The sequence below is a fragment of the Rhincodon typus genome, chromosome 31, assembly GCF_021869965.1.
Source record: "Rhincodon typus isolate 14 chromosome 31, sRhiTyp1.1, whole genome shotgun sequence".
Classification (NCBI taxonomy): Eukaryota; Metazoa; Chordata; class Chondrichthyes; order Orectolobiformes; family Rhincodontidae; genus Rhincodon; species Rhincodon typus.
The window spans coordinates 34,564,536-34,585,920 of NC_063362.1; the positions used below are offsets into that span (position 1 = coordinate 34,564,536).

Sequence of the window (21,385 nt, forward strand, 5' to 3'; positions counted from 1 at the left end):
ATTGTCAGACCTGCCGCTGTTACACTTTCACACGTGATATTACCTGCCTTTTCAGGTGGACATAAGATTCCATGCCAGTATTTTGAAGACGAGTTGGGGTGGGTGGGGTTAGAGGGGTCCCTGGTGTCCAAATTAGCTGCTGTCTTTCCCTATGTTTATCCTTGGGTGTTTATATATACACAGAGATTTTTCTGTTATCCTTTGCTATTATATTTTGAAAGGTGCCTGGAAGCAATGATAGGAGATATGAAACTGATGCAGGAGTTGGAGGCAGAGCAGGGGATGCACGTGAGGGTTAACCCATTGCTTGATGGCCCAAAGGGCAGTCTGTAATTTAACTGTACCTTCCGTTAAAATAACTCTGTTAGCGTAATGGTTTAGGCGTATGAGAGGAGCCTTGTCACCATATCCTCAAATGCTGTATGGGGAAAATCATTCCAACTTTTCATTTTGCTGTCTTTTCCGATTTTTCCAAAACATACTGCTGGAAAGTGTTTAATTGTTAATTAAGGTGCCAAATCTTAATTAAATATATTCCAGGAGAATTCATTACACGACTGTAGTCATTTTGTCAGCCATCTTTATGATACGCCTTCCTACATCGACCAGAAAGTGGAAAAAGTTCATTAGCCAATTGGATAGTGTTGACCATCAGTCAAACAGCCTTTGTTTTTCCTTCATTTTCAATATTTTTTACATCTGGTACAGAAAAGTGTTTGATGAAACTGACAGAATCCAGCCCCCCCACCCCCCCTACACAACCATGAATCTTTAATCTACCATCCCTGTGATTTTTCTCCAGGGTGGCACACAGCAATGCCCAGAGATTGAGTTTCAATTCCCAGAGACTCTGGACCAGCCCTGGAGGGTTGGCAACTCGATAGTTTTGTGCAATCCTCCATTGGAAATATTATCTGAACAACCTGATTGGTGCTGTATGATTGCATTTGGTCTCTTTCAAACCATGTTCGTTCTCCCCTTACGTTTTGGAATTTCAAATTCTGAAACATTCTAAAGCCTTTGCCTGTCCTGTAGTTCCATCTTAGGCATTATTGTAGATTCATACACTACCCAGTGCCTCAATCAGATTTTTTTACCGTAGTAAATATCTGGACAATATGGGCTGACAAGTGGCAAATAATATTCGTGCCACACAAATGCCAGGCTATGACCATCACCAATAACGGTCAATCTAACCACTCCCCTTGACATTCGATGGTGTTACCATTACTGAATCCCCCACTATCAACATCCTGGGGGTTACCATTGAACAGAAACTCAACTTGACTCACTGTATAAACACAGTGACTACAAGAGCAGGCCAGAAGCTAGGAATACTGCGGCGAGTAACATACCTCCTGACTCCCTAAAGCCTCTTCACCATCTACAGGGCACAAATCAGGAGTGTGATGATAATACTCTCCACTTGCCTGGATGAGTGCAGCCCCAACAACACTCAAGAAGCTGGACACCATCCAGGACAAAGTAGCCCACTTGATTGGCACCACATCCTCAAGAGTCCACTCCCTCCACCACCAACGCTCGGTAGCAGCAGTGTGTCCTATCTACAAGATGCACTGCAGAAATTCATTAAAGATCCTCAGACAGCACTTTCCAAACTCAGGACCATTTCCATCTAGAAGGACAAGGGCAGCAGATATATGGGAACAACACCACTTTCAAGTTCCCTTCCAAGCCACTCACCATCCTGACTTGGAAATGTATCACCGTTCCTTCACTGTTACTGGGTCCAAATCCTGGAATTCTCTCCCTAATGGCATAGAGGGTCTGCCTACAGCTGGTGGACTGCAGCGGTTCAAGTAGGCAGCTCACCACCACCTTCTCAAAGGCAGCTATGGACAGGCAATAAATGCTGGTCAGCCAGCAACACCCACATCCTGAAAATGAATTTTAAAAATGTTGTCTTTACCTACAGCTGGTTTAATTTTTTGTTTTGAGCAATTGTTGTTTTTGAACCTGAATCTTTGTAGATAAACCTAATCCTGCGAAGCGGTTGGAGAATGAATACGAATCAATGACATTTGCAACAGAACGGATTCTGGCAGCCAGGGATCCCTCTCTCAACCGTTGGGAGATCCCACCAGAAAACCTGACTGGGAATTTGGAATATATGCAGAGTGGGAGTTATGGACCAATATACAAGGCCAATATCCTTCCCTTAGATGGGTCTGGAGAAGTGAAAGCTGTATTCAAATCTCTCCATGGTAGGTGATGAATGATCCTTAATGCTTTTCTGATGAGAGTATGGACATCATGTTTGGAATTTTACCTTCTGTAGAGGGATTGCTCTTCTTCAAAAAAAATTTGGTCTGAGTCTCCTTCTGGACCAGCGACTTAAAATCCAGTATTTGTTGTAAAGCTGGTGACTGCAGACCCCTGTGGTGTTTGTGGAAAGGTGTTTATACTCTTGTTTTTGACAGGGTGTAAGGCCATTAGCATTGTTTTCAATTTTGTTCAATATACTCCAGAGTTCAGTTCAGAAGAAAGTTTAGTTTCTCTTTTGAAGGAGTTCAGGGACTAATGAGCAATGGCACCTCAGTAGAAGGATTTCACTTGTGAAACTTCCAAACCAGGAGAATTCAGTTAAATGATTGAAACTGAGAAAATTTAGACTCTCAGACTTTTGAAAAGTTAACGTCACCAGACTTAGCACGAACTTAACGAATTGTTTCCATAGTTCATGACTAAGAAACTATTAGGAGTCAGTTAATTCAAAATTTAAGACCTAAGTGTGTACTTTCTCTGGATTTAAGTCTCCAGAAGAGACTTTGTTCTGCAGTGATTTAGATCTTGCGAACTGTCTTCTATATTTAGCCTGGTTTGTTTATTTTTCTTTTGTATAATAAAATTCAGTGCTGCAGTTAATGAAAATCTGCAGCCTCATGTGGATATTTTTGGTGACCAACCACCACATAACTCAAACAAAAATAATCTATTAAGCCAGATTTCACTCTGGAATGTGACTTGTGCAACAGTACCATCGATTGATATCATGACCCTTTCCATTCATCTCTCACTCTCTTTTTAATGAATCACCCCCACTCATTTACCGCCTTTAATAGTGAGATAAATAACTCCTGAAAACCCCCAAATTCTTACTAATAGCAGTATATTTTGAACTGCATCAGGACAATCCTTTCAGCTGGAAGAATAGCACCTCATTTTCCACTTGGGGACCCTGCATCCTTCTGAACTTAATATTGCATTCAATAACTTTAGGGTTTGTGCTCTCCCATGTCCTTACCTCCACACATCAGGCCTTGTTATCACATATTCTGCTATTACATACAACCCATTGTTAGCCACTAATAATCCCTGTTCATAGCTATTCATCCTCCTAGCTAGATCATTGCCAACTCCTTTATCCAACCGTCCTTCTCTCTTGTTGGGCTATATCCCCACCTATCATTTACTCCTTAACCCCTCCCCCCACCCTATCTTCTGCATATAAATTGACATTTTCCTACCTACCATACTTCTGAGGAAGGGTCACTGGAACCGAAATGTTAACTCTGATTTCTGTCTACAGATGCTGCCAGATCTGCTGAGCTTCTCCAACAATTTGTATTTTTGAATCCTTTTCATATATTTGCTTAACCTAATTTTCTCAAATTACAAATGTAACCAACACCGTCCTCCTGGAACTTGACATTCTTAGCCAATTGGTAGCTCTTGCCCAACATGCACATTTAACGTTTGAATTGGAATGCAAACTTTGATATTCTAGATTTTACTATTGCTTAGTTTCAATTGTATAATGCTGCAGGTTAAGAATTCACCATTGAAACATTCCTGCATTGGGTTGAATTAAAAACACAATAGTAAACTTTGGCAGTGCTTATTATTACTGGTAATTGTGGTTCTGGAGAGATGCATTGCGAATGATATGTGTTGGGTTTCGCTGTCAGTGTTGGGCAGATGTATGGTATTTGGACACAGAGGTAAAGGGCCCAGAATGCTTAATTTGCAACCTAGTAACAACTAGCTACAACTGGGATGAGAAACATGACCAGTTCCATTTTGATGCACCCTCAAACTGGCATTGGGACTGCCATAGTGCTACCTACTTCAGCTTAGTATTTCAATTAGTTTGATATTTTCAGCAAGGTTGGTACATTTCTGAAACTTGATTGAACTATGTCAGGTCAGAGGTGTCATGAATTATAGAGGATGCCAGTTCTGGAGTTGGAAAGCTTTTTGACATAAACTTTGTTGCTAACATTACGTATTATAATTATACACCATATGATAAGTATGTTTTTAACAGCGATAGCGTTTTATTTTTCAGAGATGTGACAATGAAATTTATCAGCATTTTTTAATTCGCTCATGGGACATGGGTATCACTGGCTGGCCAGCATTTATTGCCTGTTCCTAGTTGCCCTTGAACTGAGTGGTTGTTCGGCCTTTTTAGGGAGCAGTTAGGAGTTAACCACATTACTCTGGGTCTGGAATCACATGTAGGCCAGACCAGGTGAGGATGGCAGATTTCCTTCCCTAAGAGACATTATTAGACATATGCATTTTTCCAACAATCGACAATGGTTTCATGTTCATCATAGACTTTTTAGTCCAAACTTCTTTTTTAAAAATTGTGAAAGCGTTAGAGTGCTTTCTCCAATGGATGAAGTGTTCTTTTGCATTCAATAGTATTGTAGTTCAGATTTTAATGTATGAATTGGATCCTGTACTCGACTGTTAAATTGATTGACAGCTCAGCCATCTATTGAGCTTTTCAAACAGCTGAAACAGTGATAGCTGGAGTACCTAACTCTAATGTACAGAGCTGTCCAATGTCCCAGTGAATGGATGTAGGCCTTCTAACCTGTCTGCCACAGCATCACCCACTTCCACTCCCACTTTGCTGCAGGAGGTGGTGGCCCTGGCTTCAGTATATCCTTGCCACCCCAGTACAACGATGACCTGGACAAATACTGCCAGGCATGAGATAGGATCGTAAATGTTGTGTATTTGTGTATTGTGATGGACTGACACTTTGAGTCTGGTCATTGATAGTGGCACTATCATTGGCCATTTTGGTCAGGAAACAGCTTTGTCTAATCTTGCTCCCTGTTGAGTAAACATCTCCATAACAAAGCTTCTGTTATTTAACACTTTGGATTCCTGGTCTTCCTTCGATTATAAACTAAGAAGAAAACTGGTGACAAGGATAAAACTGCTTTGAGATCCATTGGATCAAGCCACTGATTCGTTAAAAACAAATTGAATCGTGGTGCTCGCTGTAGATCCTGGAGGCGCATTAATAAAGAGAAGAAAATAAGTCAAAAGATGTCATTGCTGAACCAAAGCAGATGCAGTTGGCAATTAGGTGGGGGGGAGGGGGAGGGAATTCACTGCAGGGAAGAGGTAAACTGCAGAAGAGGTTTGCCACGTGCTCCACCCTGAAGGAGCACTGAATAACAAGGACTGTACGTTGGAGGGCAATGGCCTGAGCTAAGGGTGTAGACTCCAAGAAAGGGGCTGCATCAGGAATACCTTGTTTGAAATGAGATGAAGTGTGGTGGTGCTTAAAATGCTTTTAGTACGTCGTGCTATGCAGATTCTCTCCCTAACTTGCAGACCACGTAGATCATGAAGATGACATTTTCTGACAAAACCGCTGAAAGAATGGGGTAGACCTCTGTGAGGTTTGGATTTCAGAATCTCTGTCAGTGATAATAGTCTGCAGTTTGTATCAGAAGAGTTGATGGGACTATCTAAAACAGAACAATTCAGTAAGGATCAGCTCCTTATCCAGCAACCGATGGTTTGGGGGAAAGGTTTATTCAGACAATAAAACATTCCTTAAACTCCAGAGCAAGGATCACTATCCAAAAACTGAGCCTGTTTTTGTGAATGTACCAGAACACAAACCACTTGACAACTCTGAGTTCTCTGGCATTGCTCATGGTGAAGTGTCAGTTGAGCACAGCATTTGATTTGTTGAAATCATATGTGACAAAAGTCATTGTTGACCAGAAACAACAGAATCCAGGTTCCAATGAGAGAACAAGGCCAAATGCTGTGTTTTCCAAAAAGCCAAGATGTGTTGGTGAGGAATTACGCCACTAGGGTGCTGTGGTACCAGCCGTCATTGTAGAACAGACTTCTGCACCATACAGACGGAGAATGGAGCAGAAATGCAGATCAACTCCTGGGATCCAGAATGAATGTGCCAGAGAAAACATTAACCTAAGATCCTCAAATAACTGTGCCAAATAGAGACCAGGATATACATGAGGACAGAACAGTTCTGAAGCATCTGAGGGAAAAAGTAGCTTAGTGGAGGAGAGACCATGACATTGTGTGAACTTCTAAACATTCTGTCAACTCAGGAACAGACAATGACAAATCATGCTCTTAGTACACCTCAAACACCAGAAGTTGAGAGCAACTAGAAAAATAAACAGACACCTAAGGTGTGTCAAGAATCTCACAGGAATTGATGTCCTCTGGAATGTCTCACCTACTGACTGTATATGGTAGTAAATACGTAAATGTTTTCATTGCAGTATGAACACGTGACAGTGACATCATTGGTTGCTTTGGGCAGGAAACTTGAATCATGATTCTCACCTCAAAGGGGAACGCCCAGCCCTAACAGTCCATTTCTCAAACTTTTTTTTTTGAAGGAACGTCTCTTGCAGTTCTGCCAACTGGGGTCTTATTTGTATAGGCCAGCGTTGTCTGGTAAGCCCACTTCATTGCTACTGCCTGCACAAGCTGACAGTGAATGGGATGAAAGATTATCAAGAATTTACGGGAATGTAGAGTTGGGTTACAAGCAGATCAGCCATGATCTTAATGAATGGTGGAGCAGGCTAGAAGGGCTGAGTGGCCTACTCTCATTCATAGGTAAAGTTCACCAGCAAAAACGCGACCAAAACATGGCCATGTCCATTAAAGTACACTGTGGCAATGTCTACTTTGATAATCAGTCCATTCTGTTGAAAGGTAGTTGCTGTAACCTTTGTTTGCAGCAGATGTGTTTATTAATTCCCCAGTGGTGTGCACCTTAACTAAACAGCATGAGTTGAAATCCATTGCATCGTCTGAATCTTTGATTACATCCTTTTTCAGAAGGAGTCAAGTGAGTTTAGGGAGTGGTGCTGGGATATGGGGAAGGGGGCAGGTGCTGGGACGTGGGGGAGCAGGTACCAGGATGTGGGGGGGGAGGGGGTGTGGCGAGCGGGAGCTGGGATGTGGGGGGGGGGGGGGGGAGAGGGCAGGTGCTGGGTTGTGGGGGGGGGGGGAGTGAGAGAGAGCAGGTACTGGGATCTGTGGGTGGAGGGAGTGCTGGGATGTGGGATGGGGAGGGAGTGAGTGAATGCTGGGATGTTGGAGGTTGGGTTAAGGTGGACGGGGCATGGGTCACTCAGATGTGGATTAGTGGGGTGTGAGGCACTGTGTGCATACGCATAATCATTTTGAAATTATTTCTTAGTCTAACTATCATCATGGGGCTGGGAGTTTTGATTCTTTCTTGTAATAATTTGAGTCACTTGGAATTTATTCACGTACAGGTGATTTCAAAGAAATGGTTCGAGATTCTTATCAGCATACTAACTCTTCCTCTGCAAAGAATCAGAAATTATCTTGTAGATCCATGCTTGCTGTAGTCACACCTGATCCCATGTAGACATTGACAAGTGTTTTTGAGAGAAATGGGCCAGTTTCCTAGGAGAAGTTAATTGTGTTTTTGGCCATTCCTCAGCTTCACAACTGGGAAAGGATGGGTGATCTGGCCTTTGAACTAGTGCTGGTATGGAACAGGGTGGTCATGCAGTTCTTGTTTGCAGGTCTGTGGGTTACTTTGTGGTAGTGAAGGCATGTCATGTTGTATTGTTTGCTGAATTATACTGGTCAGCTTTACAGACAAGCGATACCAAAAGGGTTTACTTGACATCAGCCCATGAATTCAATGAATGTGTTGTGCCCATGAAATCTTTCCTTGCAGTCTCTTAAGCGTATCCAAAAATCTTTGCCCAGTACTTTAACTTGTACCAAGGCTCACTCACCTGTTAGCCCTGTGTCACTGAGTCGCACTGGCCCTGGGTTCTATCACATTTTGGTTTTTTAATTTGAATTCTGAGGCCTCGCTCCTCTTCATCTCTGTAACCTCATACAATCCTTTGATAGCTTCGTATTCCTCTAGCTGTGGCACTTAGTGCAGCCATGATTTCTTCCATCATTGGTAAGTGTGTCTTGAGCTGTCAAGGCACAATGCTGTTGAATTTCTTGTCACTGCCCTCCGACTCTCTTGCTCTGAAGACAATCCATAAAATCTGTCTCTTTGATTTAATCTGTCCGTATGTGTTGATGCTGAGTCAAAGCCAAAGAAGAGCTTCTGCCTCTGCTAGTATCTTTTGGACATTTTGTCCCAGATTCCATATATTAATCATACAAATATATTAGCTGGTTTAATCATACAAGGACTGTGGGCTCGATGGTCTCTGCTGTTGCTCACTTAAGGGACAGGAATTGTTTTCCTAGTGAGGCTTGCGGGGAGTTGAAGCACAGATGTCAGCAGAACGAGCTGTAACCTCACTTATTCGTGAGGCTGATCTCAACCCTGGGACAAGCTCAGTGAAAACCAGGCAGGCAAGCAGTTAAGAATGAACCATTTACTACCCAATCCTAACCCTATTGCAGGATTTCCCTGCTTCTGTGTGTGCTTCGCGCTCCATCTATTATAGGTAGGTATCTATGCAAATGGATCCCCTCATCTCTCAATAACCAAGGACTGATCCTGTAATCCACCCTGAGTTTTCTGCCTGATTGAAATCCCTTGACTCTTTACACCATCCACCAAGAGAGAATCCAGTATAGTCGGAAATTTGTCCTTCTGTGAGGCCAGAAATACTTCTCCAGACCACATGAGGATGCCATATGCTCTCGTGGTACTTTCCAATGCTGTAGAAGCCAGCAGGGAGATAATGGTTGCCCTATGTTTTCCTCTCCATTTCTAGCATCACCTGCTCTTCGTAATGGACAAGCCTGAATTGTATTTTTCTTTTTCCCTAGACAATGCAAATGCAAGGGAGATTTTGGAATACTTGGACTTCGTGAAATTCCACATGAAAGTTTGTAACCATGATTCCATTGTGAAACTGCTGGGCTGTCGGACAGAGCGACTACCTCTCTACATCTTTCTGGAGTATGTGAGCGGGGGATGTCTTTTGCATTCATTGTGGCAATTACGTGAGGTTTGTAACTAGCTTTTTTTTTGTTTCAAGGTTCATTATTGCAGTTGTGTCATGCACTAAGGAAGCACCACTGCTGCCTTGATGTCAATGCTTACAACCTGTTATGCTATAATTTGAGTGTTTGATAAGGGATGAATGACATTGTCAGTTCCTGAATCAGAATGAGCAATGGCATCATCATTGCCGGACTAATGCTGCAATTGACTAGAAATTCAACTGGATCAGCAGCTGTATAAGCACCACGGTTACAAGAGCAGGCAAGAGGCTGAGAAATCTACAAGTAACTTGCATGATTTCCATTTCTCTCAATCCAGCAAGATCATGTTCTAAATATACTGCTGCTGCCTCCCTTATTAATGTACTGCATTCCCTAATAACAAATGTTAAACAAGCTGGTTTAGAGTACCTTGCTTTCTTTCTGCCTCTTCAATAGGAGTGTATCATTCATGGTTTTCCAATCCACTGGGATATTTTCAAACTCTAGGGAATTTTGGAAGATTGCAGTCAATGTTCACTATCTACAGTTGCTTCTTATAAGATCCTAGGATGCAAGAGACAGCCAGTCTATCGCTGGAATACTGTGAACGGTTCTGGTCTCCTTTACCTAAGGAAAGAGAAACCTCAGTAGGTTGGTCAGAGTATAGATAGACTGTTCTTATGAAGAGAGGTGAGTAGGTTTGGCCTGCACTCATTAGAGTTTAGAAGAACGAGAGACAACTTTATTGAAATATCCTCAGAGGATTTGTCATGGTAGATGTGGAAAGGTTGTTTCTGCTTGATAGAAAGCATCTAGACCAGAGGGTATTACCTTGGAGTAGGGGATTGTCCATTTAAGTCAAATGAAGAGGAATCTTTTTGAGTGTGGTGAATCTGTGGAATTCTACGGAGGGCTGTAGAGGCTGGGTCATTAAATATCTTTAAGATTGATATGAATTTTCAATCCAGTAAGGGAATCGAGGATTGTGGGGGAAAAAGCAGGACAGTGAAGTTGGGGATTATCACGTCAGCAATGATCTGATTGAATGGGACAGCAGATTCGGTGGGCTGAATGGCCCAGCTCTTCTATATTTTGTGATGCAGGTCATCAGGTCCTGGAACTTGTCAGCCTTTTTAATCCCAATTGTTTTCCGTGCACTTTTTTCTCTAGTGACCGTGATTGGTTGAGAGGTGTCTTCCCCTATGCCCCCTGATTTTCTTCTGTTGTTTTTGAGATGCTTTTTGTGTCTTGCCCATATACAAAATACAAACCCTCCACCATTTCCTTTTTTTTTTCAATTATTTATTTCCCAATCTCAACCGCTGAAGAGACCTGTACTTACTTTTTGCTTTTCCCGTTGTCATATATTTGTAAAGGGTCTTGTTGTCGTTTTTCTATGTCCAACTTGTTTGCTCTCATTCTAATTTTCGTCTTCTAAAAAATATTTCAGTCACGTTTTTGCTGATTTTCAAATGTTTCTAAATTTCTGTTCTATCACTAATCTTGTTAGCATTGAATGCCGTTTCTTTCAATTTCATGGTGCATCTTTCTTGGTCTGTCTTTCTCACTTAGTTACAGCTTTGAGAGAGAGGATACATCTCCTTAAATATCTGTCACAGTTTCTCTATATTCTTATTACCTTTTTATGTAAGTTTTAAATGCCAGCTTCAGATCCAAAAAGTTCACTCTGAAAGTGGCTATCAAGCTCTACCATGTCATGATCAATGTTTTCAAGATAATCTTTACCATGCGGTCATTCATTTATTTTCTTTCATTTCACATCATCAGGGCTAAAGTAGCCTGTTCCCTGGTTGCTTCCAGAATATACTGTCATTATACACTCTGCAAACTGGAATCCCAGCTACCTTTGGCAATGTGATTGATCTAATCCATATGAAGGTTCAAATTGCCCATGGTTATTATGGCACTTGTTTTTTCACTAGAATTCCTCTATTCCTTTTTTCATTCATGGGATGATGACGTCGTTGGCGAGGCAGCATTTATTACCCAGAGGGCAGTTCAGAGTCAACCACATTGCTGTGGGCCCCATGCATGCCAGACCAGGTAAGGACGGCAGTTTCCTTCCCTAAAGGACATTAGTGAACCAGATGGGTTTTTCCTGACAATTGACAAGGATTCTCGGTCATCATTAGATTCTCAATTCCAGATATTTATTGAATTCAAATTCCACCATCTGCCGTGGCGGGATTTGAACACAGGTCCCCAAAATAATATCAGGGTCTCTGGATTAACAGTCCAGTGATAATACAACAAGGCCATCACCTCCCCCGATAATTAAAGTACTGTATAACTATAAACTGTCACAAATTATATCAAAGTTAATGGTAAAAGATTTTAAGAATATTTTAAGAGCATCAGAGCGGTAAGGGAGAGGCGTTGGGAGAAATATGTAACTAGTTATAGTGTGATACAAGATGCATCATGATCAGGTTTCACACAGGATGTTATCTGTAACAACGGAAGCATACAGACTCCAGGGCAAGTGTGACACAGGTTGGCAAGTGGTTGGAAGACAGTTGGCAGTAGGGATCGATCGTGAGTAATCTGATTGACCAGATGTAACAAGTGGTGTTTGCCTGGCATCCATATTGCAAGATTTACAAAAAAATGGATCAATGACTTGGATAAAAGAGCAGAGAGTTGTATATTCAAGTTGGTAGCTGGCGCTTTAGAGGAATAAAAAGTTCTATAGTTGAGAGGCTACAACTGAAAAGGATAGATAAAATGTGGAGGCACACTCGAAATGGAATTCAGTGTAGCAAAATGAGAGAACTTTCACTTTATCATAGAATCCCTACATTGTGGAAGCCAACCATTCAGCCCGTCTCGTCCACATCAATTCTCTGAAGAACATCCCACCCAGACCCACACCCCTACCCTATAACCCTGCAATTCCCTGGCAAATCAGCCTAACTTGCACATCCTTGGACACTACATGGGTATTTTAAGCATGGCCAATCCACCTAGCCTGCCCATCTTTGGATTATGGGAGGAAACTGGAACACCGGGAGGAAACCCATGCAGATGCTGGGAGAATGTGCAAACTACACACAGATAGTCACCTGAGGGTAGAATTGAACCCAGGTCCTGGTGCTGTGGGGCAGCATTGCTAACCACTGAGCCACCGTGCCACCCTGGTCCGCCGCTTTGGTCTGTGAAAGGGACATTGGATTATTTTTTAAATGGGGAAGGGGGCTTTGATTATAGTGTTCATGTTTACAAACTGCTACTGGCAAGGATGTGATTACAAAGAGTTTTTTCATAGGCTCATGGAATCTTGATCTTTATCTCAAAGAGGCTGAACTAAAAGGTTATGCTCCAGTTTTAACTGCATCTCAGTACAGACCTGTTGAACTCAGAAGACTTACTGGAATTCTAGGGCTGAAAGGGTTAATTTACTAGAATCAATTTGCCATGCACTCCCTTAAATTTAGAAAGTTGAGGGATTACGCAACTGACTGTTGGAGGTGAGAGAAATGAGACGACTTATTGGAGATTTTCCAGATTTTATGAATGGCTATGAATGAGCTGTTGTGGAACCTCCGAGATCATTGACATTTATACCACAGAATTGGATGTTCCACCAATGAGGCTGATCCAGGTCTTGGTCATGGCCCTGTAGATTGTGGAACTTCATGTGCAAATCTATATAGTTTGTCATAGTCATATAGGTCTACAGTGCAGAAAAAGGCCCTTTTGGCCCATTGTGTCTGCATTGGTTAGAAACCACCGCCTAACTATCATTTCCGAGCACTTAACCATAGCCTGTATGTCTTGGCATTGCAAGTGCACATCTAAATACTTTGTAATTGTTTTGAGGGTTTCTGTCTCTACACTCTTACAGGCAGTGAATTCCAGATTCCCAACGCTGACTGGTTGCAAACGTTTTTCCTGACATCTCCTCTAAACCTCCAGCTCCTTCCCTTAAATTTATGCCCTTGGTCATTTATTCCTCCACTAAAGAGGAACATCTCTTCCTGTTTAGCCTAGCTATGTCCCTCATAACTTCATACATCTCATCCATGTACACCCCCCGCAACCCTGTCCTTCAGTCTCCTCTGATCTAGGGAAAACAATCCCAGTCTGTCCAATCTCTCTTCATTACTGAAACTCTGCAGCCCAGGCAACATCCTGGTAAATCTCCCCCTGCACTGTCTCCGATGTCATCACATCTCTCCTACAATGTGGATTCCAGAACAGCAGACAATACTCTAGTTGTAGCCTACTGAATGTTTTACACAATTCCAGCATCACCTTCCAGTTCATAGACTCTGTGCCTCAGCTCATAAAGGCAAGTATCCCAAATGTTGCCTTAACCACTTCATCCACCTGTCCTGATACTTTAAGGATCTGGTTGACATTCACACCATGGTCCTTCTGATCCACGGTGCTTCCCAGGGTCCTACTGTTCATCATTTATTTCTTTACCTTGTTTTTCCTGTCCAAGTGCATTACCTCCCACTTCTCAGAGTTGAATTCCTGTTTGCCACTGATAAATGTTGTGAGAGTTTCTGCCCGTTCAACACTTTCAGGCTGAGAGTCCCAGATGCCCATCACCTTCCAAGTGGGGAAAAAAAACCTCCCCTCTACACCTGCTACTTTAAAGCTGAAATCTGTGCCCCCTGGTTACAGATGCAATATAGGTCACCTTATCCACTGCAGTGGTAGATTCTTTTGTATGGTCAGTGAATAGCAAAAGATGACGTACCCTTTTGAGGATAAGCATCCTATTAAGGTACAGGGTAGGAGTATTTCTTTGCAGAGAATGCAAAAAAAAATGGAATTCTCTTCCCCAAGCCATAGCTCAAAAAGAGCACGTTGCAGCCCTTGGGGGTGTAGGGCCACCCATAATCCTAAAGGGAAGGGAATTCCACAATTTTGACTCCATGTCAATGAAGGAATGGTGATATGTTTCTGAGTCAGGATGGTGAGTGCTTTGGAGGATGTGTTAACCCTTACGATGCCCGTGCGGAATAACTGATTACTCGCCTCGTGAAGCTCATTAAATATAAGGACCCCTTCATAAAACAGACTCCGGGATGTGTCTGCAAAACTGTCTGCACTACACTGGGAATAGCCCATATATGTCACAAGCAGTTTCTTTATTTTGCTGTTGAATAATAAATGATGTTCCTTTCCAGTCAGGCTTCCTGAGTTATTGCACAGGGGATCTTTCAGGAGGTGGTGTTCCCATATAACTGTTGACTATCTCCTTATGGATGATAGAGGTCACGGTTTGGAAGGAACTTTGAAGAGTCTTGGTAAGATCTTATAGTGCATTTTGTAGATGGTAGATACTGCTACCACAGTGTATTAGGAGAGGAGGGAATGAATGTTTTAAGGTGGTGGTTGCAGCCAGTGAAGTGGCCTGTCTGTTGTGAACGTGACTGAGCTGCGAGTGTTACCTGAGCGACAACAGCCCCAACAAGTGGGGAGAATCCATTACATTCTTGACATGAGCTTTGTAGATTTGGACCAGCTTTGTGAGTTACTCAGCACACAATACCCAGTGTCTCCCCTGCTCTTGTAGTCAGAGTATTTAAGTGGCTGGTCTGGTTTGATGTCTGGTCAATAATAACTTCCCATGATGATGTTCAGGGGATGCAGCAAATGATAATTCCAATGAACTTCAAGATTGGATAATTAACATAATAAACATTCCGACATTCCACAATGAATGGTTTCTTCTAATCCAAACTTGATTTTGTATCTAGGTCTCTAAGATGCTAAGACAGTGCCGGGAAATGCGACATTGTACACTTTTCACTGTACTACTGTACTCCTGTACTTGAGGACACGTGACAATAAAATCTAATTCTATTTGTACCTTTGTTTTTCTCAGTGATGGAATAAGGCCAAACTTTGTTGTATAGTGTCAGAATTCAATGTTTGGAATCCATGAGAGTTTACCAGTTTACCTGGAACAGTCAGTTTGTTTTCCTAATACCTATTCTTTATGTCTCAATAGACTGCAGCTAGATCTGGGGAAGTGGTGCTGAACCTCACAGAGCAAAGTATGTACAGCATTGCAAAGCAAGTAGCATGTGGATTGGTAAGTTTATACTGGAAATTCTGCTTTTAACTTGGGTGCACCAGAGATGATAGTCAGATCTGTGATGCATATTTGGCTTCTATTTTCATTAGTGAAGCTGAGTAGACACTGTAGCAAATTGCTATTAAATATATAAAAGATATACAGTGACACTTAATTGCTGTAAATTTGGCGTCTGACTGAGTTTTACCGGCTCATGTTCTTCTTTATTCTCCGAACCTAACCCAAACTCAGGGACGAAAGACTTATCTTTTCACCAACTGACCTTGAGGGTCCAAAGTGCAAGCGGTTTTGAGCAAATTCCCTTTCAAACTGTCCCATTAAAACAAAACTTCCCAGAGTTTGCATAAAAAGCCTCTAATTCGGAAAAACTGCAGCCTTACTCATGTAACAAATTTTCACACAGATTGACATTGGGACAAGCTAACAAATTGTAAGCTCGGAGGAAGATTTATTTTGGCTACTGGAGATCTGAAATAAAAGCACAAAATGTTGGAAATATTCAGTGAATATCAGGTCAATGATCCTTCATCCGACTCTGAGATATTAATGCAAGGGATAGATTCCTCACCAAAGATGATTCAAGTGCCAATGTCAAATGCTTAGCCTGAGCAACACATCTCACTGATTTGCCAAGATGTACTATTCTGTATTAAATTAATTTGTATATCATTCTTCATGCAGTTCTGTCACCTTTTTCATAAGATTGGAGAATTTGAGTATTTTGGGCAGTTCTTAATAGAGATGGTGCTGACACAATGGACTGAATGTCTTCCTTCTACACTGTGTAATAATTTTGTGATTCTGAGTACCACACTTCAGGAAAGATGTGAACACCTTAGAAAGACTGCTCAGGTGGTTTCCCCAGAGTTGGGAGAGAGATTGGAAGAATTTGCTTTTCTTGGATTGGGGAAGGTTAGCTGGGGATGGAATAGAAGTTTTCATGATCTTAAAAGAGTTTTGAGAGAGTAGATGGGAAAAAGAAATGTTCCCCAGCAATTGTCAGCTGTAGTTAAGTAGTTAACACACACTTTTTGAGTCTAGAAGTTGTGGGTCCAAGTTCAAATATCAATGCAATATTGAGGCAGTGCTGCACTATCAGAGATGGTGTATTTTGGACAAGGTGTTAAACTGAAACCATCTGCTTCTGTCTGTTGAGTGTAGAAGATCCCATGGCACTATTTCAAGAAGTTGAAGGGTCTTACTTCCCAGTGTCCAGACTAGTATTTACCCTTCAATCCACATTACAGCAAACAGATTATCTGGTTATTATCACATGGTTGGTTATGTAGGCTTCCCGAATATAAATTGGCTGCTGCCGTTCCTTATATAACTGTTCCCTTCTATTATATAATAAGAATAAATACAACCTGAAAAATACTTGGTTGGCTGAAATGGTCTTTGCGATGCGTGGCGGTTGCAGAGAAGGCTTCAAAATAAGTCATTTTTCTTTCCCTGGATGAGACTCAATAAATAAATCATAGATTCTGAATCTATTACAGAAGATTAATCAGGGAGCTGAGAAATGTTTTCACTGGGAGCTATTAGAATCTACCTGAAGAAGTGCTGAAATTGATTCTATCGAGAATGTGTAAAAGGTATTAGATTGTCCTTTGTAGTTTTTTATGGACCAGACCAAACGCCCTACAGATATATCACGGAGATAGCCTAGACACTGATTTTTATCTTATTTAAAGGCAAGTGTAAGGTTCTGTATTCCAGATGTAATTTGATTGGTCACTATATTCGGCTTTAAGCAAAACACACTATTGTTACCCTAAAGTTAAAATACAAACAAAAGAACTTTAACTCAATTGGAATAGAATAATAGATTAGTTAACTACTAAACAGTGAACTTTCCAATATAGTAACATCCCATAAACACATCCTTGGCAAAGGCAAAGTCAATAAAACAGATTGTCTCGCATGCGTTTCTGGCAGCAGAAAGAGAACCCAAGCTTTTAGCTGTAACAGAGAAAGATGCAGCATCCACCAACATCTTCCAAAAAACCCAACAGCTACTGAAAACTAAGGTAAAGTCCTGGTTCTGTGGGAGCATGACTTCACCCATTCATGCTGCTTCTATTGTTCCAAAACCTTTCTTAAAAAAAAACCCAGGCATCACCAGCCGTTTATTGGCTTCTGTCTCAACATCTTCATAAGAAGAAAGCCAGGACAAAATACACCTCTTGCAGCCATAGATCACAAGTTGAGAACTTGCAAGGTTGTGGTCAAAAAGAAAAGCTAACATAGGATTAAGCATGCCTTTTCTTTGTGGGAGACAGTGCAGGCATTTTCAGATTCTTGGTTAAAATTCTGGAACTACCCCCCCCACGATGCCGTGGGTGCAGCTAAACCACATGGACTTCAAGAAAGGCAGCTCACAACTGCCTCCTTCAGGGCAATTAGGGATAGGCAATAAATGCTAGCCCAGTCAGCAACGCCCACATTTAAAGTGTGAATTTTGACAAAAGGCTGTGTTCTACTATACTTCCATAATTTGAATACTAGAATGTGGAGATCGCATTTCAGAGTAAAAATGTTTGATATTGAGACTTCTATTGTACATGTTGGTCCCAAGCCAATAACGCCATTTCAAAAGGGTCCAGGATTTTAGCCTGACATTAGAATCCTAAACTAGTTCAAGGCTCACAATTAAAGCAGTGTTCTGCTTCTTAACATACTGGCTGCAATTGATTGAAGAATTAGAATCATAGAATCCTGCAGTGTAGGATCTGCACGGACCCTCTGAAAAGCATCCCGCCAACCCCGCCAACCCCACATAGGGTTTTTACCATGGCTATCTCACCTAATCTGCTCATTCCTGGACTGTGGGAGGAAACCAGACCCGACCACTGTGCCACCTTGCCTAATTCCATTTAGCAAAGTGATTGTAAACTGTTGAGTTGTGCCTCTAATCTCCTGTCTTTCTGGTGGGAAAACTTGACATTCATATTACTGCAAGTTGACCTTTTGCTGTCCCTTAGCGCCACCCAGAGGTTTACAGTGATGACACATTTGAACAAGGGACCATCTGTCAGCGGGACTGAATAATCAAACCGAGAAACAGGGATTTTAGAAATGTCCTGATTTATGGATGTAGACAGAGTGTCTGAACATGCAGACTCAAAGCAGCACTAATTCCACAGATCAATAAGGTGCTACCCATTTATATATATTACCACACATACCTGAAGCCTTCCCATACTGAGGTATAATTGGTCTAGTTACAAGATCAGGGCTCTTCTGTTCTTGCAACTTTAAAAAAAAATGTTTTTAGGCTGGATATTCCCACCAGGTAGATTTTTAAAAAAAATGGCAGCCAGGACTCTCTCCAAGGATTCTCGCCCTGGCCTACCATTTGGTAGTATAAGGTAGGGGTGGAGGTTAGATAGACCTTAGGTTTAGGGTAAAAGTTCAGCACAGCATCGTGGGCTGAAGGGCCTGTACTGTGCTGTACTGTTCTATGTTCTATTCCTGGCCCTGCCAAGTTCCACCAATATGTGATTGGGGCTGGGTTTGAAGCCAGTGTGATGTCATTCGTGCCATTGCAGAAGTGGACACTTCAGATTTGGACCTTCCACTGTTTTGGAGGCCAAGTTTTATCAGGTGATGCTGACAAAACAGTCATTGGAAACCATGGTCTGGAAATGGGAGCTCTGTGAAAGATAAGTTTTTTTTTTTAAAAGATAAGACTACATTATTAATGTTGTCTACTCCATGCTTTGAGTCATTATGATCACTCACTATTTTAAAAGCCTATTAAACCTAAGCTACAACATTTCATAACGATTTGACTTGAAAAAGTAAATGTGTTTACTGGCTTGTCACTTCGAACAACAACAAGCTGTTAAGCGAAAGGCCAGCTTTGTAAAAGTGGAAAAGTCATTGAATTCATTAGAGTTTATTATCCATTGGATAAAGTGCTATTCTTCATTGCTTAATATTCAAGGGCTAGCCCTTGATTGTGTGGAATGTCCTCATTGTTTTCACTTTTTCGTTAAGTTCAGCGCAGACGTCTTTCTCGGCTATTTCAAAGCTTTTTTGCTGAGTTCCTGGCTGTGTTCGAAGATTATAATTAATTATAAGAGAATGTAAACATGTTTAATTAGTTAGATTTGTCACTTTCAAACAGAATTAGGGTTTTTAAGTCACCTTCAAGCAACGTTTGCTTATTCTGACAGATGGAGTTTCTCCAAGACTTTCAAAAGCTATAGGGCTCATGGCTTCTGTTTACAGTGGATACTAGGTGGGACGTAGGTGTGGAAATTGCATGTGAGGAGTGTGCAGTATCAGGACATTGAGGAAGAACGCTGGAGGTGAGGGAAAGGACTGGGTGAAAGAAGGGTTGGGAGGCATAATGACTTGAGGGTAGGTGGGAAGTGAGGTGAAGGCTCGGGACCTTTCAGAACTGGACCAAAGTCTCGGTGAAATTAGGCCATCTTTTGAATTTGCCACTTTTTTTTCCATTGGCCTGTTTCTGCCTTTGTCTTCCCCTCCAGCGCTGATACAACTCCAGGTGTTCCCAACCCTGCCAGAGACAAAGTAGGAGTTGGCAGATGCTATTTGATAGGAAGCAAATTGTGTTTTTGAGAAATATCCCAGCTCCTGCCTCAAAGGTGAAAATATGACCTGCTGGCCTAAGATATGTGGAAAGCCCTTTGCTCCAGTGTATAGCAACTTTTTCAGGTTTTTGATTGATGTGAGGAAGCTCCCTTTGAAAGATATTTTTCCATGTGGCTTTGCAAGGAAGTTCTTTGAAACTTCGTTCAGTGGCTCTTAAAGTGATATCTTTGTACCTTTGTCTATTTGGAGATGCTGAAACAGATTTTGGCTGCTTGTGATACTGGTTGGTTCTAGTGGAACGTGACCTCTACGTTTGCATTTCCTCTTTATAATGACAGTCAATTAATCATTCCTGTGAAATGCTTAAGCTTGATCTTTTTCATCCCCTTGGCATTCTCTGCTCTCGTTTTGGTAACCTTCTTGAGGCTGATAAGGATGGTATTTACATGTGTTTTAGCTGAGCTTTGTTCATGCTTTGCTACAGCCAGGAAGTCTAATTGGGTGACAATCTGAAAGTGCACATTAAACCAACTCTGTAATGCATACTTAAGGAGATGGGGGCAGGAGAGAAAGTTGACCCTCTATCAAAGCACCAAATATTGTCAATAGATACAGCACTCCCTGGTCATGATGGTAAAATAGAAAACATAGAATATCCTTTATTGTCATTTGTACTACAATACAGAAGTACAGGAGTACAATGGCTGCCTCTTAATGGTGCCATCTTAGATCCAAGTACCTAGGTACAAATCTTACAAAAAATATTGTGGCTGATGAATAACAACGAGCATTCGAGTGTGTGTATCAGTTTGATTTGGAACAAGCCTGTTGTGGATTTAACAGACATACCAGTCTTCTGCACCTCCTCTTGACTTGTATCTAGCTCCTCCTACATGGTCCATGAAAAGGCAGTTTCAGAAGATTGGATTTATGGCCGTATGGTCTTATGTTTTAAGATTTATAAGTGTTATATATCGAAGATGGCAAATCCTATTTTTACCAAGAAGCCTTGTTTCAACATTTCTGTATCTTAGTCTATGCCATTGCCAATTCTCTGTAATTTGGAAATGGAACTGGATTGGACAGGTATCATCATCGCCTGTAGATACTGTATTTTGATTTCCATAACAGCACTGCAGGGTGTAAGTCAGCTTCTGCATCCAATGGCTTTCACAACTTTTTTCTTTAATCAAGGCCCCTGCTCTGGCTTCCAGAGTATATTAACTATGAACGTTAACAGACTACCCCACAGCCCCTGGGATTTTACAATTTTTAGTCTATTCTTTAATGTTGATATGCAATATACAAAGAAAGAGCTGCAACTGCATTCCTTGGTGTAGTCTGTAGGCCAACAACTAGGGGGAATGGTAGAGGACCAAATTTGAGGAGATTAGAAGCAGATGCAAAACTACTCGTTGTTATAATAGGAGACCCTATCTTAGTGCATATTCAAATAATTAAGGTAGAGGGGTGGGGTGGTGAGAGTTCTTAGTGTGTTCAATAGCAATATGTTTCCACTCCAGTGAGAAAGGGAACCCTGCT

The 21,385-nt window shown here is 41.6% G+C and overlaps 1 protein-coding gene across 5 annotated transcripts in view; it reads left to right on the top strand.

Annotated features, from left to right (window-relative positions):
• si:ch73-206d17.1 (tyrosine-protein kinase STYK1) overlaps window positions 1-21,385 on the top strand; it is a 70,405-nt gene that overhangs the window by 34,423 nt on the left and 14,597 nt on the right. For 4 of the 5 annotated variants that reach the window (XM_048614823.1, XM_048614825.1, XM_048614824.1 and 1 more), the window contains exons 4-6: window positions 1,992-2,225; window positions 9,046-9,227; window positions 15,194-15,277. In XM_048614823.1, the coding sequence (XP_048470780.1) occupies window positions 1,992-2,225; window positions 9,046-9,227; window positions 15,194-15,277 (500 nt within the window). The remainder of the gene's footprint in view (window positions 1-1,991; window positions 2,226-9,045; window positions 9,228-15,193; window positions 15,278-21,385) is intronic. The other variant, XM_048614827.1, reaches the window with a different exon arrangement.